The sequence below is a fragment of the Nuphar pumila genome, chromosome 3 (genome assembly GCF_984573655.1).
Source record: "Nuphar pumila chromosome 3, dmNupPumi1.hap1.1, whole genome shotgun sequence".
Classification (NCBI taxonomy): domain Eukaryota; kingdom Viridiplantae; phylum Streptophyta; class Magnoliopsida; order Nymphaeales; family Nymphaeaceae; genus Nuphar; species Nuphar pumila.
Window position 1 is genome coordinate 130,377,628 of NC_143251.1, and position 16,802 is coordinate 130,394,429.

Sequence of the window (16,802 nt, forward strand, 5' to 3'; positions counted from 1 at the left end):
AGAAAAAGACAAGATGAACAAACGACAATTCCTTTTTCAACAAACCATATCAGAAATGCACCCTTGAAAGTAGAATAATAAGAATTTAAAACTTTCAATAAAAGACCCCAAAGGTGCCTATGCAATTAAGACCGTGAAAAAGAAATAATAAGAACCTTTTTTGCAACTACCAAAAGGGAGTGCGTATACATAATGATGAGTAGTAAGCGACTAATCCATTAGCAGACAAAGGCCATGAATATGCCTATGCAACATGCAATCTCCCTCTGTGTATTAAAATCTCACCCCAAGAAGTACTTATGCAATCATCAGGCGAAACACATTTTTTAGATGTAATGCTTCTAAACAAGCATCCTTTATATCATGAAATATAACATCATTCAAACTTATGAGTAATTTTTTTTTTCGGAATAACTCAATGTTCCATGCACGCTTTCACCACCAAATGTTGACAGCTATTGAGCCACTATAGAATGCACTACTTAAAAGTTAAAACATAGTTTGTCCTATCAAAAAGGAAGGGAATATTTTCTCACACAATATTGGGTGGCACTGCTAAAGTAGTAATTGAAAATTAGATAATTATCAGTATATTTAATCACCTTGATGCAGTGAGGCTATCATCTTCTCCAAATGTCTGCCTATTTCCACCAAGCATAGACCGACCACATGCACGAAATAAAGGATGCTCTGGGCTGCAAGAGTTATGAACACCACTTCATAAATAAAATGAAAGTAATGATCCAAAAGGTATGTGTACATATGTGTCTGTCTGTCTATACATACATACATAAATACAGTTATATATATATATATAGAGAGAGAGAGAGAAGGGAAGCTCATTATAGACATAATGCAGTATACTTGGAACTTAGTGTTAAAGCACCATAAAAAACAGTAGGCTGGTAGCACTACAAAAATCTGACAAACCCAAGAAAAATAAAACTTAACAAGCTTGATGGTGTCTGATTATGCATAAGACAAGCACAAAAAACTGATGTCAAGGACAATAATTTCTTATTGGGAAAATTCCATTTAGGGGCCAACCTTTTGCCCCTAATTCCAAATATGGGCAAAACTTTCCCTGGAAACTGACAAACAAGGCACTGCATTTAATATTGTCCTTTAACTCAGGTATATCACAAGCCAAATTACAACAGTGACCTTCATCATTAAGAGTTCAAATGTTTACTTTTTCTCTTTTTATGAGGAGATTGAGTACTTTTCAATTTTCAATGGACAATACAAGAAACCAAAAAGGAATCATGTTTTCCAAGATGATAGATGTTGACCAGAAGCCCCTATTCGACTGTTATCAAGAAAAGTTTGGCTTCCATATATGAAATTCCAGAAAAGTGTGGCCCATATTTGGAATTAGGGGCCAAAGGTTGGCCCCTAAAAGGAATTTTCCCTTTCTTATTTCAGCCAATTTAAACGAAACCTTTGAAGATCTCTGACCTATCAACAATGCACTAGCATTCTATGCCATATAAACATGGCTAAGGATTCAGTGGACACACTATTCTTGTGTAATTCCATATTCAGAATAGTATAAAAAGAGGCACATGGGAGTATACTTTGTCGCTAGCTAGTACTGTCATATTCCCCGCCCTTACACCACTTATTGTCATTCGCAACACCATCCTTCCAAGCTCTAACTAGAGAAATGCAGAAGCAGGTGGAATTATGAATTGTTACTTCATTTATAACTAACTATTTCTATAGTTCCTTGGTAACCAAATCAGCATCACGATGGGGATTTCATCTTCCATAGGGGGCAAGGAGAATGTAGGAATGCTTTCTCTCCACATTGTACCCTTAGTCAAAGGGGTTCTTCAATATTGGAGATCAGTGGGATTGAGGGTTTTGTGTCTTCTTTCATACAAGTTTTTTTGGGCTTTTGACATTTTCTGTTGTGTTGCTTTAATTATTATTTGAATTGTAATTCGCAGTTTGCATTTGTATTTTAGTTTTTGTTAATTGTTGTCCAGCTATATTATCTGCTTCAAGCCTTCAACACAAGGAGACAAGCTGGACTTTCTAATATAAATTTTTTATTTTGTTAATTGTCGCTAATTTTAGATTCTCACACACATTTTCCATGTGAAACTGAAACATCTCTAAATATTCCTTCATATAAAAAATCTTTCATAGTATTTGACTCTCCTATTAGAAGTCATTTTGACATGAAAGAGTCTTCTCTTTCCCGTTTCTGAAACAAATGCCCCATATAGATCCAGCAGGAAATTCATGCTTCGTAACACATTGAACTTGAGAGAAAGATCCAGCAGGAAATTCATGATTCGCAGCACATCAATGTGGTGATATAAACAACTAATGTTGTGCCACATTTTGCATTTTACTTTGTCAAATTATGGAAAGTTTATGACCATTCTAACTGGCAAAATAAGGAGCTTTAGAACTTATTTATACTTCTCCTTTCTAGAAATATTTGGCAAAATAAAGAGGGGTTTTTGTAAAAAGGCCTTGCAAACAATCAAGTTTTCAAATAACTTGATATTTCAAATGATAGCATAAAATAGCATTCAAATGCTTTACACCACAAAAGAAAAGAAGTGCAGTAAATGCACTGTTTTAATAAATGTGAGGAGACAAAACTCCTCTCTCAATTACACTTTACAATGGGCTCACATAGCCCTTATTTATAAGGCTTACAATCACTTAAAGATAAGGAGTCGTTGGGCTATTCCCAACAGCTCTTATTAGAGCTGTTGGGAATCAGCCCAATGTCTCTAATTTCAGACTGTGTACAGAAATATTACATAAAAAGAGAACAAAAATAAAAAAATTACAAAAATAAGAAAAATTAAAAAGGAAGAATTACAGTCATATTCAAAAACATGAATATGCGTAAAATGTAGAAATGACTAAAATACCCCTACATCTAATACAAGAAAGAAATATATATAGAAAATACATTATCTTATGAATTACAATTTAACACCCCCCCCCCCTCTCAAACTTAGGGCATAATGACTAAAAGTTTGCCAAGAAAGAAGTTGAATCGCGGAGAGAACAACAATTTGGTGAAGAAATCTGCCAGTTGATATTCTAAAGTTACATATGGAACATCTATGACTCCTTTCAGATATGCTTCTCGGACATAGTGGCAGTCCATCTCGATGTGTTTGGTCCGCTCATAAAATATGTGGTTTTTGGTAATATAAATTGGACTCTTGTTATCACAACATAGCTTAGTGGGCCCTTCTACATTAATCCCATATCTTCTAGTAGTTGATGAATCCATACAATCTCCATGGTAGTAGTCGTCATGGCTCGGTATTCAGCTTCAGTAGAGGATAATAATATCTTTTGTTGTTTCTTACATCTCCATGAGATTAGTGAGTCTCCTAAAAACACACAAAAGCCAGCGGTGGAGTGAGGGTTATTTGGATCACCTCTCTAATCAGAGTCAGTATAAGCTATTAAATTTAATTCAGAAGAAGAGGATAAAAATGCTCCCTTATTCAACGATCCCTATATGTATCTGATAATCCGCAGAATTGCACTCATATGAACGGATGTTGGTGCATGTTGAAATTGACTGACAGTATGAACTGCATGTGAAATATCTGGTCTAGTAATACTCAGATACATCAAGGAGCCTACAAGCTATCTGTAGGGAGTGGGATCCTTGAGAAGAATTTCATCATCAATTTTTATTTTGGTTCCGACTATAGCAGGAGTTTCACAAATTTTATCATCTGTAATACCTGACCTCTCAAGAATCTCAGAAGCAAGTTTAGTTTGAGAAAGAAAATAACCTCTATGTGAATATGCAACTTCAATTCCTACAAAGTAGGTCAAAAATCCTAAGTCAGACATTTCAAATTTACCTTTTAAAAGATTTCATGCTCTTAATTCCTTTAGAATCGCTTTCAATTATTAGCATATCATCGACATATAAAAGCAATATTATTATTCCTGCATTGTATTTTCTGACAAATAAAGCGGTGTCAGTTAAACATGAGGATAAACCATTTTTCAACATTACAGATTTAAATATGTCATACCAAGCCTTGGGAGCTTGTTTTAGTCCATAAAGTGCTTTCTGAAGACGAAGTACTTTTCCTTTAGGAGTCTCCATTCCTGGAGGAGCATTCATATACACTTCTTCATTAAGATCGTCATTTAAAAAGGCGTTTTTTATATCCATTTGGTAGATGTTCAATTTTTTAATAGAAGCGATGGTAATAAGGCATCAGACAGTAATCATCCGTGCAACAGGGGAAAATGTTTCTTCATAGTCAATCTCGTATTCTTGACTATATCCTCTGGTTACTAGACGAGCTTTATATCTTTCTAGAGATCCATCGCTCGTGGTTTTGACCTTAAACACCCATCTACACCCTATGGTTTTCTTACCCTTAGGAAGGTCTTGAAATTCCCAGGTCTTCATTTTTTTAGGGCTCTAAGTTCATTCTCCGTAGCTTCTATCCATTCAATATTTTTTTTGGCTTATTCAAAGTTCTTGGGTTCTATGTATGAGTGAATGGCACTAAAGCAAGCTCTATGTTTAGGTGTGAATGAATCATAAGAAATGAACCTAGAAAGCACTTTTCTATTTCTCTCAGTTCTTCGTGGATTTTCCTCATTTGAAGAGGTAGTTCCACTAGATTCGTTATATTTTTCTATTGCACTTCTAAAATTATTTTTATCTCTATAGGAATATGCGATAGGATCTCTAGATGTTTCTTCATCAATAGGTTGATAGGTAGATGGGTGTAGTAAAGAGTTATTTTCCTCAACTTCATTATCACTAGAGTCATTACTATTAGATGTGCTGAGGAGCCATTAACGAGTTAGGTATCCTCCAGAGATCGATATCCTGCACAGAGAAAAGAGAATAGAAAATAGAGAAGAGGGAGAGATGAAGAGAGAGCTGCGCAATGGCTAGGGCTACTGAAGATTAGTGAAACACTCAGCGACTGAGCCCTAATCAACATATATATATATAACAGGTTACAATGAGACTATTTACACAAATGCCATTAATGAAAACACACGCACGTTGAACCCACGCACGTTAACAACATTGTGTGTATGGATCTGGATCCAAACCCATACGCATGTGCATGCTCTATTTTAACACCCTCCCTCAAGTTGTACATGGTCTTGGAGCATGTACAACTTGCTTTTTAACAACCAGAATTGATGTCTTGTTAACCCCTTCGTAAACAAGTCTGCCACTTGATCTTCTGTTCGAACATGACGTAGATTTATCTCTTTCATCTTGATTTTCTGCCATATAAAATATTGATCAATCTCAATATGCTTCGTTCTGCTATGCTGAATAGGGTTACATGCAATATTTATTGTGCTTTGATTGTCACATAGAAGAGATGATCGAATAATTGTCTCCCCAAGATCACAAAATATTGATGCTATTTTGTTACACAGTTTGGTAGCAATTGAGCTGCACATACACAAGCGTGATCCAGTCATCCCTGAAGTCGTACCCCATCGTCCAACGGCGTCTGGGATCTCATTGTTACCAGTTATTTTGATCAAAATTCTTCATCTCTTGGATGGATTTAGCATGGTCCATTTGACAGTAATCAACCATTGGATTATGCTTTTTTGACGAAAATTTTAAATCATGACCTGATCTGATCATGTTCAGCATGACCTGATCCGCTTCCTAAGAAAGGCACCATGTGGGGAGAAAAGAAACGTTTGTACTCAGCTACAAAGTTCATTTTGCACACTGCAGGAGGTTCCATTTTTCTCTTAATGGGAGTTCTAGGTATGGGTTTATATGGTTCCAATGAACCAAAATTAAATTTTGAAACATTAGCTAATCAATTGTATCTCATGGCATTGGAAATAATATTTTATTTTGGCTTCCTTATTGCTTATGCTAATCCATGTAACTTCTGTCGTGCCTGCAGCCATCGACCTGTATTCTGCTTTTGTACTCGATCGTGCCACTGCTTTTTGCTTTTTACTGCTCCAGGACACTAAATTATGTCCAATGTATACACAATATCCAGAGACGGATCGTCTCTCATCTGGATCCCCTGCCCAATCTGCGTCTGTCTAAGAGAGGAGTTCATGTCCTTGATGTGGGTTATCACTTTTGTGATAAACAAGTCTGTCTCCTATAGTTCCTTTTAAATATCGTAGAATACGCTTCACGGCTTCCATATGACCTTCTGTCGAAACATGCATAAACTGAGATACCTGATTGACAACATAAACTATATCCGGTCTGGTAAAAGTCAAATATTGTAGCATCCCTACAAGACTTCTATACGCTGTAGGGTTGACACAAAGCTGGCCATCTTCAGAGCTCAACCTTTGATGTAATACACTCGGAGTGGTGACTGGTTTGCAATTCGTCATCCCGACCCTTTCCAGAAGATGAAGAGTGTACTTCTGTTGCATGAGTGTCAATGTGTCCTTTTGTTTGTCAACCTCCACACCAAGGAAATACCTTAATTCCCCTAAATCTTTCATCTTGAAAGTTTTCATCAAAAACCGTTTCACTTCTTGCACATGATTGTCTGAACTTCCAGTGATCACAATATCATCAACATATATAAGAAGAAGTGTAACGATGTCCGACTTCTGGTGAATAAAGAGCGAGTGGTCCAAAGGGCATCTTTTAAAACCATAGCCTTGAATTTGCATGGAGAAACTTTCAAACCAAGAGTGAGACGCCTGTTTCAACCCATATAGAGATTTCCTTAGCTTGCACGCCCAGGCAGTAGGATCTTTCTCGGCATACCTAGGAGGTTGTTCCATATATATTGCCTCCTTTAAAACCCCATGTAAGAATGCATTTTTAACATCCATCTGGCTAAGCTTCCATCCTCGGTCGACTGCTAAGGATATGATGACACGAATTGTGCACATTTTGACTACCGGACTAAATGTTTTATCGTAGTCTTCACCAAATTGTTGCGTGAATCCGCGAGCAACAAGTCGTGCCTTATATCTGTCAATACTTCCTTTGGGCTTATATTATGTTTTATAAACCCATTTTGAGCCAACTACATTCTTTCCTTCTAGTCGAGATACTATTCATCAAGTTTGGCACTCATGAAGGGCTTCCATTTCTTCATTCATAGCTTCAATCCAATAACGACATTGAAAAGCTTGATTAAAACAAGTGGGTTCATTCTGCTTTGTGAGTTGAGACATAAACAACTGAAAATCAAGGGAAAAGGTCTCATAACTTACCCATCGCTGAATAGGATGTCGGATGCGTGACGGCCTTGGAGTCGGATCACTAGAGATGACTTCCACATCCCTCGGCCCTGTATTTCTGCCCCTTCTAGTGTAAATCTGTCCAGAAAAGCGTTCAACTGGAGGTGGCTCAACTGAAGATGACTCGACATGCAGCTGTGAGTCACCCAATTCCCTACTCAAGTCGAAGGAAGGACAAGTCACCTGACGTGTCTCTCCTGTATTAGCAAAAAGGTCCGCGCTCATCCATGGATCATATACCTCTATTTCTCGACATGGCAACTGTTCGGAATCATTGATTTGAAAATTCTGCTCATCAAAAACAACATTCCTGGAGGTCCTAATACATTTTGTATTAGAGTCATAGCATCGATAGCCTTTGTATTCATCTGCATACCCAACAAATCTGCACTTAGCGGCCTTGTCCTGAAACTTATTTCGCAAGGATGAATCAATATGCACATAACATACACAACCAAAAACATGGATTTCATCATAAGAGGGATGTTGCCCAAATAAAGTATAATACGGAGATTTTTTATTCAGAAGAGCCATAGGAAGACGATTTATGACATGAACAGATGTGTGAAAAGCTTCTATCCAGAGACTAATGGGCACCTTGCTGTCATGTAACATACTCATCGCGCTTTCAACAATATGCCGGTGTTTCCTCTCCGCAATCCCATTTTGTTGAGGGGTATGAGGGCAAGAAACCTGTCGATTTATTCTTTTATCCTGAATAAAGGTAATAAACTCGTTCGATGAATACTCTCCTCCACCATCACATTGTAAGTGCACAATATCACAGGAAAACTTTGTTTTGACCATAGAATGGAATTTTGCAGAACATGACTTTTGCAGAGTTCACAAGATGAACATTTTTTATTCTCGAAAAAGAAACTTAAACTAGACTTTGGAAGAAGACTATCAGATACAAGATTTTCAATGAAACCTCGACTACAATGTCCCAAGCGACTGTGCCAGATATCTGACTTATTATAATGAGAAGAATCAAAAACTTTCAATGGACTGAAGGACAAAGACTCTGAAGGCGAAAAGACTGAAGAATGCTTGGACGACTCCAACTGGAGAACTGGAACTGAGGGAGTCTCCTTGAAGACGTACATGTTTCCTCGTCGCTCCCCCTCAGCGAACATCTCCTTCGTTCGTAGATCCTTAAAATAAACAGAAGAGAGAGAGTAAATTTGACTGAAGAATTCATATCGTCAACAAGTTTAGCCACAGAGACAATGTTCTTTTTAATATTAGGAGCAAGGAGGACATTGGACAAGTGAAGTGAGGACTTTGACATAGGAATATGTACACTGCCGGTATGACTAATGAAGTGAGAAGTTCCATCTCCCGTAACTATACTACCTCTTTCAAGATAAGCAATAAGTGAGATAACTTACCCGCATTACCCGTGACATGTGTGGCAGCACCAGAGTCAACATATCATTCTCCTTGTTCATTTTGCTTGTATTCATCTGTGACAATGCGGATAGTAAAAGTTGTTGCATATCTGCAGATGACGCTTTCGTGTCCACGACGGTGGCTGACTTATTTTCAATTTTGTTTATTTTTCCTCTGTTCTGCAGATTAAACCAGCAATCAGCTTTCACATGTCCTATTTTATTACATAAGAAGCAAGTGGGCACTCTCCTCTGATTCCCCGCATTAAAAGCACCCGAAATATTAGGTGTAGGCAAGATACCACGACCTCCTTGCCCAAAACGTCATCGGCCTCGGCCTCCTTGATTTGCTCCATTCCCTCGTCCAAAACCTGCAGAAGTGTCCATAGCCAAAACTGAGTGTGAACGAGCTGATTCATTTCCGTCCGCCCGTTGTTTCATAATCATCTCATGCTGAAGAAGTTTCACCTGAAGATCATCAAAGTTGAGCAAGCAAGGAAGACAAGACAAAGCTGTAGTAAACATGTCAAAATACGGACCCAATCCATTAAGAAGTTGTTGTACTTTGTATTTATCTGAAATAGCACTTCCAATCATAGTCAATTGATCAGTAATACTCTTTATGTCGCCTATGTATTCCATAACTATCATTGAGCCTTTCTTCAAATTTTGAAACTCATTTTTTAAATACATGACACGAGCTTCTGATATTTGAGAGTATGTCTGAGATAGCTTACTCCATAGATCTGCCGCAGTGCAATCATCCGAAAGAGTAGCCAACACGTCTTGAGAGAGTGTTGACGTAATATAAGCAACCAAGGACTGATTCCGCTTTCTCCAGGTTGTATAGTCTGGATTTTTAACAGATGTGGTAACTATGTCACCCTTCGCATTCTTGGTTTCCTGCAAAATAAGTCGTGGTGGCACAGGAACAGAACCATCCAAATGTTCATCGAGATCCTGACTCCGTATGAACGGAAGTATTTGTCTCTTCCATGTCAAGAAATTAGTATGGGTAAGTTTTTCTATAACGAGTTGATTTAAAAAATTAGCAGAGGGACTAGAATAAGTCGAGTAGGAATCCATATCAATGGAACAACGAATAAACAGATTTAAGAACGATTAATCAAAACACGATTTATGACACAAAGAATAAGCATATTCAAGATATTTAAGGAAGAGATTAGATTTACGATACAGGAAATAAAGAAAGAAGAAGGCAGATTCACAGCCTGATTCACGACAAAATAACAAAAATAATAATAAAGGAAAGACAAGGATGAAGGGGCAAAGGGACATGTAAGGATAGTGGCAGACGAGAAGGAGAACTACATGTTCAAGGTCGAGATCGTCGGTGACTTGACAGTGAGGAAGTCGAACCTGCTATCAAGATTTGCGAGGAACAAGATCAAGAGTAAATAAAAGAACAAGATCAAGAGTAAATAAAAGGAAAGGAATAATGACCACGACGCAAGGAAGAAACCAGATTCACGATACAGGGAGTAACGACCCAAAAAAAAAAACAGATTTTCGATGCAGGAAAAGACGATCCAATGAGCAGAATAAAACCAAGAAAGGAAGATCCCAGATGTACGAGTCAAAAATCAACGACCCAACAAGTTATAGTCGAGTTACAGGTCTAAAGAAAACTGGAACAGTTCCAACAACAGCACTGATGCATGTCTGATCACGCCCAGTCATGCTCGGAGATCTGATACCATATTAGATGTGTTGAGGAGCCATTGCCAAGTTAGGTATCCTGCAAAGATCGATATCCTGCACAGAGAAAAGAGAATAGAAAAAAAAGAAGAGGGAGTGACGGAGAGAGAGCTGCGCAATGGCTGGGGCTGCTGAAGATTAGTGTAACACTCAACCACCGAGGCCCTAATCAACATATATATATATAACAGGTTACAATGAGACTATTTACACAAATGCCATTAATGAAAACCCGCGCACGCTGAAATTGTTTCCCAGTCTTGAAACAACATTAACACCTTCACCTTCTTCTTGGTTGGAAGGTGTTGCAAGAACACTTGGGTTATTTTTTATTATACTCATACGAGTCTCTTCTCCACTTTATTTAGAAATTACATCCTCAGGAGAAGGGGAAGTAAAGGCGGATAGAAGAGATGATCGTATCTGTTCAAATTCGGGTCTAAGCCCATTTAAAAAGTTGAAAAAGCGATCATCTTCTAATTGTTTATGCCTAAGCTCAATGGCTTCACCACTCCATTTGGGCTCAAGCATGGCAAGCTCATCCCAAATAGAGGACAACTCCGCGAAATACTCTCTAATAGTCATTTCGCCTTGTTGGAGGGTCAAGGCCCTTTTTTGAAGATAGTACTTATGAGACAAGTCTCTTGAAGTATACATTTTTTCAAGATATTGTCATGCTTGAGAGGCCTTTCTGAATTTAATAATGTTGGCATTGAGTTTTGTTTCAACGGATGAGAAGATCCATGATAAGATTTTAGAATTTCTCATCTCCCATTCCTCATGTTTCTTACGATAGTCTTCAAGTGCTTTGATTCTCTCTTCACCTTCAAGAATCTTTATTTATCCTCTTTCTACCAAGGTAATTATTGGTTCCGGTTCCGGTATTGAGCCTTGGACATATCCCCAAAGCCCTTTACCCTTGATATGGGCTTCTATATTACCGGCCCAAACATGATAATTTGAGTCATTGAGTTTGAACCGAAGAGAGAAGTGAGCCTTTTTCTACCATTTTGAGAAAGAAAATATAAAGTGAAGAGAATCTTACCACAAGCGAGTCTTTAGAGATTACTTGATGTGGTATGATTCTTTCGATATATATTGCAAGGAGTCTCTAAGTCGGAGATCAAGAGAAAGGTAGGTGCACGCCTTTTGAGGCACACAATCTTCTTCAACAATCACCCTTCTTCAACAATTCCCAACGGCTTTGATGTGGTATGATTCTTTCGATATATATTGCAAGGAGTCTCCAAGTCAAGGATCAAGAGAAAGGTAGGTGCACGCCTTTCGAGGCACACAATCTTCTTCAACAATCACCTTTCTTCTTCAATAATTCCCAACGGCTCTGATACCATGTAAAAAGACCTTGCAAACAATCAAATTTTCAAATAACTTGATATTTCAAATGATCGCATAAAATAGCATTCAAATGCTTTACACCACAAAAGAAAAGAAGTGCACTAAAAGCACTGTTTTAATAAATGTGAGGAGACAAAACTCCTCTCTCAATTACACTTTACAATGGGCTCACATAGCCCTTATTTATAATGCTTACATTCACTTAAAAGATAAAGAGTCGTTGGACTATTCCCAACAGCTCTTATTAGAGCTGTTGGAAATCAACCCAACGTCTCTAATTTCAGACTGTGTACAACAGTCAGTGGCTGACTGTTGTATACTGTACACAGTTACAGAAATATTACATAAAAAGAGAACACAAATAAAAATGAAAAAATTACAAAAATAAGAAAAATTAAAAAGGAAGAATTACAATCATATTCAAAACATGAATATGCATAAAATGTAAAAATGACTAAAATACCCCTACAGCTAATACAAGAAAGAAATATATAGAAAATATATATATATAATACATTGTCTTATGAATTACAATTTAACAGTTTTAGCATCTAATTATTTTCTTAGTTTGAAAAGGAAACTTCAAACTTCTGTAGAAGAGGGATTATCTGCTCAATCTTCAATCCCACACCACACCATTTATATTGCAATAACGTAAAACCTTTTTGTAGATTAGTCCATGTGCTATACTAGTTTAACCTCTATTTCTCACTTCAAAAATATATGTTTATAGCAAAAAAAGAGTTGTAGAGACGGTTGAGTAAAGTTTTTAGCCTTTCAGAGTATACAATAGACTTCAGTATAGGAACTCACTTAGCACTTAACAAATGATTATCCTACCCAACACTGCATATCAAATTTAAACATAAATTCAAGTATTATAGGTCTCTAAGAACAACAACCTGGAACTAGCTGTGCGTTGTTCAGCAATGACTTTCCTGCGGCTGCGTCGCCAAAAAGCATTTGCAATGTTTGGTTCACTATGTGACACACTGCTCAAATGGAAAACCTTAATGAGATCATATCATACCATAGAAAATGCATATATAAGCTGGACTTATGGAAGTGCTCCAAGGAATTGTACTATCGAAATACCATAACATAAACAAATGGAAAAGTAGCACAAGGATCAGTAAAATACAAGTTTACACAATGACACAATGTATGAATTTAGGCCATGTACTACCTCAATTTAGTATCAATTGCATTCATTGGACGCAGTAGTATATTACGTAGTTGAGTACCAGATGCATTTGGCATGCCTTCCAGCCTTCTCTGACCAAAACCATGAGGGCTATTATCATCTTGATCTCCTCTGCATCATTATATATAAAGTTAGATGATGATATAAGTAGGAAATATTTTAAGCATCTTATGCTGTTATCACAAAGAAAAGCACTCACATCTCTACAAATCCACATCAGCTTACAGACCCAAAATGAGAGGGCCTTAGTAGAAAATCAAAATGAAGGCAGAAGAAACTCTTGACATATAAAAAGCATTATAAGGAATGCAGTTGCAACACAGAACCAAATGTTCAACAGAAATATCTGAGGCTATAAGCGCAGTTGGGAAGCCTATAGTTGAAAGCAAATTCAGGTCCAGAAATCATTTATTTCTCATGTCCTTTTTTTTCATTTGTTCCTTTGTGCCTTCTACTAAGAAAGCTCAGGAATTACTCCCAGTGGGATTTGAACCTAAGAGTTCTCAATTGAGATAATGACATTCAATCAGTCCGCTTCATCCAGCCGTGATCTTGGTATAACAAACAAAAATTACCAGAACTCATGGAACACCTAGTGTGCCAGATCAAAGAAACGGCAAAGTCATAGGTTATGGATCATGGACTAATAAGCACCAAATATACTGGTACAATGGGGTCTGATTACGTTAGCTAAAAAAGGAGCTTGGTATGCTCGGAATGCTGGTGTGTGGGACACAGGTTGTGGATTAAAATAAGGAATCTGCTAACTAATCAAACCATCAAAATAAAACATGAACACAAATGAGATAAGATGGGATTGAAATAGACATTACATTGATTATGTTCACCAATATTTTCTTATTTGTATTCAGTATGTTTGACCATTTTATCCACTGGTTTTTAGGGGCATTGTTGCTATTTACCAAACATACATATCATATACTAGGTAGTAGTAGATGAATCGTGAAAGAGAAGACGTGATCCATTTCATCTCCTCTCCTTTTCTTTACACTATTAACATTTATTCAGGTTGTGTTTGGGAGCAAGTCATCAGAGGAGACGGGATGGGTGTCAGAGGTGGCTAGCTGAGTTTGACTACCCCAAATAGAGTTGGAGAATGTTTGGGAAAAAGATTTGAGGGAGGCATGAAGCTCAGCTGGTAATCCACCAACTCCAAATCCCTCAAACTTCGATTTTCAACTCCACCCATTGAGAGTATGTATTTTACACTCATGAAGTGAAAAGGAATTTGAGCGCCTGATTTTTCGGGCATTCATGCTTTTCATGACATTTTACCTCATTGAATACCTATCCAAAATGTATCTTCTCATCATTGGTCCACGTCTTTTGACCCTTCTCCATATTTCTCCCCCACAAAGTCTCCTCTATGATTTCAATTTTGGAAATCACAAGCTCATGCTTCTTGGGTTCCTCTCATGTTTAACTTTCAACTGTTATATGTGTGTTTCATCTCTCTCTATCTCAGTTTTCTTTCTTCTTAGGATAAATATGGTTAGTGAAATGAAGGTGACTTGGAGGTTTGCTTGCAATCTGCAACCAAGAATATATCTCCTAACAAAGTTTAAAAACCAAGAATATATCCAATGGGTTGTACTTGCACCTTGGCATATAGCAATTTGCTAAGGGCATGGCTTCTAATTGAGTGAAAATATATTTAAACTCAGTTGCACCATGGTATATAGACGTAACTTACTGAAAATATAAAACTTGCTTAGCTCTTCATGTGCCATTATTTGAATGGGTTTAATTATAATTTTCAGTTCAATTTTAAATGGCACTTATGCATTTAATGCTAGTTTGAGGCAATTTATTTTTTATTAAAGGTGGATGTATCAATAAAACTTAGTAGATTTTGAACCCGAGCTAACTTTTTGTATGTGGCATTTGATTTGTCTCTACTCCACATTCTTTGCTAATCAGATTATGGGATACATCAAATTGTATCCTACACATGAAAAGAATCAAGAGGAGTTAAATGCATGGATTCTTAAAAAACTTGTGCTTCCAAACAGTACAGGAGTGCACAACTACCTTCAAAATTACTTCCCATGAAATCCAGGATTTGTATTTTCCACAACTTCTTGCAAATCCCTCTAAATCCTCCTCCCAAACAAAGCCTCACATGAATATAAGAATTTAACATGACATCTCAGCAATCATCACTACTTAGGAAATATCCAACTCATCAGCATAGACTCAATATAGTTACTACTAAGCACAATTGTTAGGTGTACAAGATTGTTGGTCACATTGTTTTGAAGGATATATTATGCTATAGTGAGTTTTTGCAAATGGAAGATTTAATAATGGTTGTTGGATTGATGTTAGGCACTCTTTGGGAGGAGGATTCAGAAAGGATCGGAAAGAAGTTGGGGGAAGTACAAATCCTGGATTTCAAGGGAAGCGATTTTGAAGGAAGTTGTGCATTCCCTCTACTGTTTGGAAGTACACGCAAGTTCTTTAAGGATTGAGGCATCCTACTACTCTTGATTCATTTCCATGTTTGGGATACAATTAGATGTAGCACAAAATCTTATTAGCAAAGAACGTGGAGTAGAGTCAAATCAATGTAGACAAAAAATTAGTTCGGGTTCAAAATCGACTAGGTTTTATTGATGTATTCACCATTAATAAAAAAATAAATTGCCTCATACTAGCATTAAATGCATAAGTGCTGTTGAGAATAGGTGGTTTAAGTTTAAATCTTCTTAGTTTGGAGGTTATTTGATATTTTTATTTAATAATGGACTTAGATGTAATTTAGTCTTTTAGCCTCTCTCTATTTAACAGAGAGCAGCCCTAATATGAGTTAACGAGTTTTATTTTTGTGCAGCCGTCTCTCTCTCTCTCTCTCTCTCTCTCTCTCTCTCTCTCTCTCTCTCTCTCTCTCTCTCTAGGGTTCGGTGCATCTCATTTTCAGATGATGCTTCAGTAAATACCAGAAGGCGAAACAATATGTTGTGTTTTATGCAACTTTTTGCAAAAATAAAAAGAACAGAATTTTCAAGTATGTCTCATTGGAGATGTCCAACGGTTAGAATTTCACCCCAACAGTCTCCACACCATAACTCCAATAGGATCAACACCATAGAGGCTTGATTTGATCCCTTGTAGGGTAAGGGAGTTCCCTGATTTACGTGGATCTACCCAACAACAACAACAAATATCGCTAAAAAATGAATGAGAATATTCAGAATCTTTCTCCAAATTCAAATACTTTCTCAATTCAACAAAAACAACCAAATTCACACCTAACTACATATCTAATAGCATCAAAACAATGATCCATGCTCAACAAACACATATCCATAGGTCAATCAACCAAAATGAAGCATCTAAAAATCAAATATGCATCAATTTTCACATTGAAATAAAAAATATATGTAGAGCTTCATCCTTCATGCTTCATGCATACGAATTCATCCGAGCATCATTTAATCCAAAATCATGTATCAACAATTCAGATCTCCAATAAATCATGATCAGATGCTAGATCTATGCATAATCAAGCAACCCAAACACAACGTAACATGAAAATAAATTCGGTGATACAGATTTCTACTTGATTTTCAAGTTGTGAATGAATTTCACATCTTGGGTTCTCCAAATCATTGGATCTGACGGCAATGGCTTCAAATCTGGCCTCCACACGATTTGAGGCTGATCAACACGAATCCACGCTCGAATAATTGATTCATCCACAGCAATTGGTGAAATTACTTCTCAAACTCAAACACGGACACTTTTTTTGAGTTTTTCTAATATGATGGAATGGGAACCATGCTCTGATATAAAAAAATGGTAGCCTATCATGGAGGAGGTGGGTTGGATGGAGGAGAATTGGAGAAATAGGGAGTCGGCTAAGATGGAGACGGGAT

At 37.1% G+C, this 16,802-nt stretch overlaps 1 protein-coding gene across 1 annotated transcript in view; it reads right to left on the reverse strand.

Moving 5' to 3' along the window:
- Positions 1–16,802, reverse strand: part of LOC149843818 (serine/threonine-protein kinase EDR1-like) — a 146,949-nt gene that overhangs the window by 68,280 nt on the left and 61,867 nt on the right. Inside the window, exons 7-9 of the mRNA XM_090000078.1 lie at positions 12,886–13,014; positions 12,602–12,691; positions 603–695 (exon numbers count right to left, since the gene is read on the reverse strand). Coding sequence (XP_089856204.1) covers positions 603–695; positions 12,602–12,691; positions 12,886–13,014 — 312 coding nt within the window. The remainder of the gene's footprint in view (positions 1–602; positions 696–12,601; positions 12,692–12,885; positions 13,015–16,802) is intronic.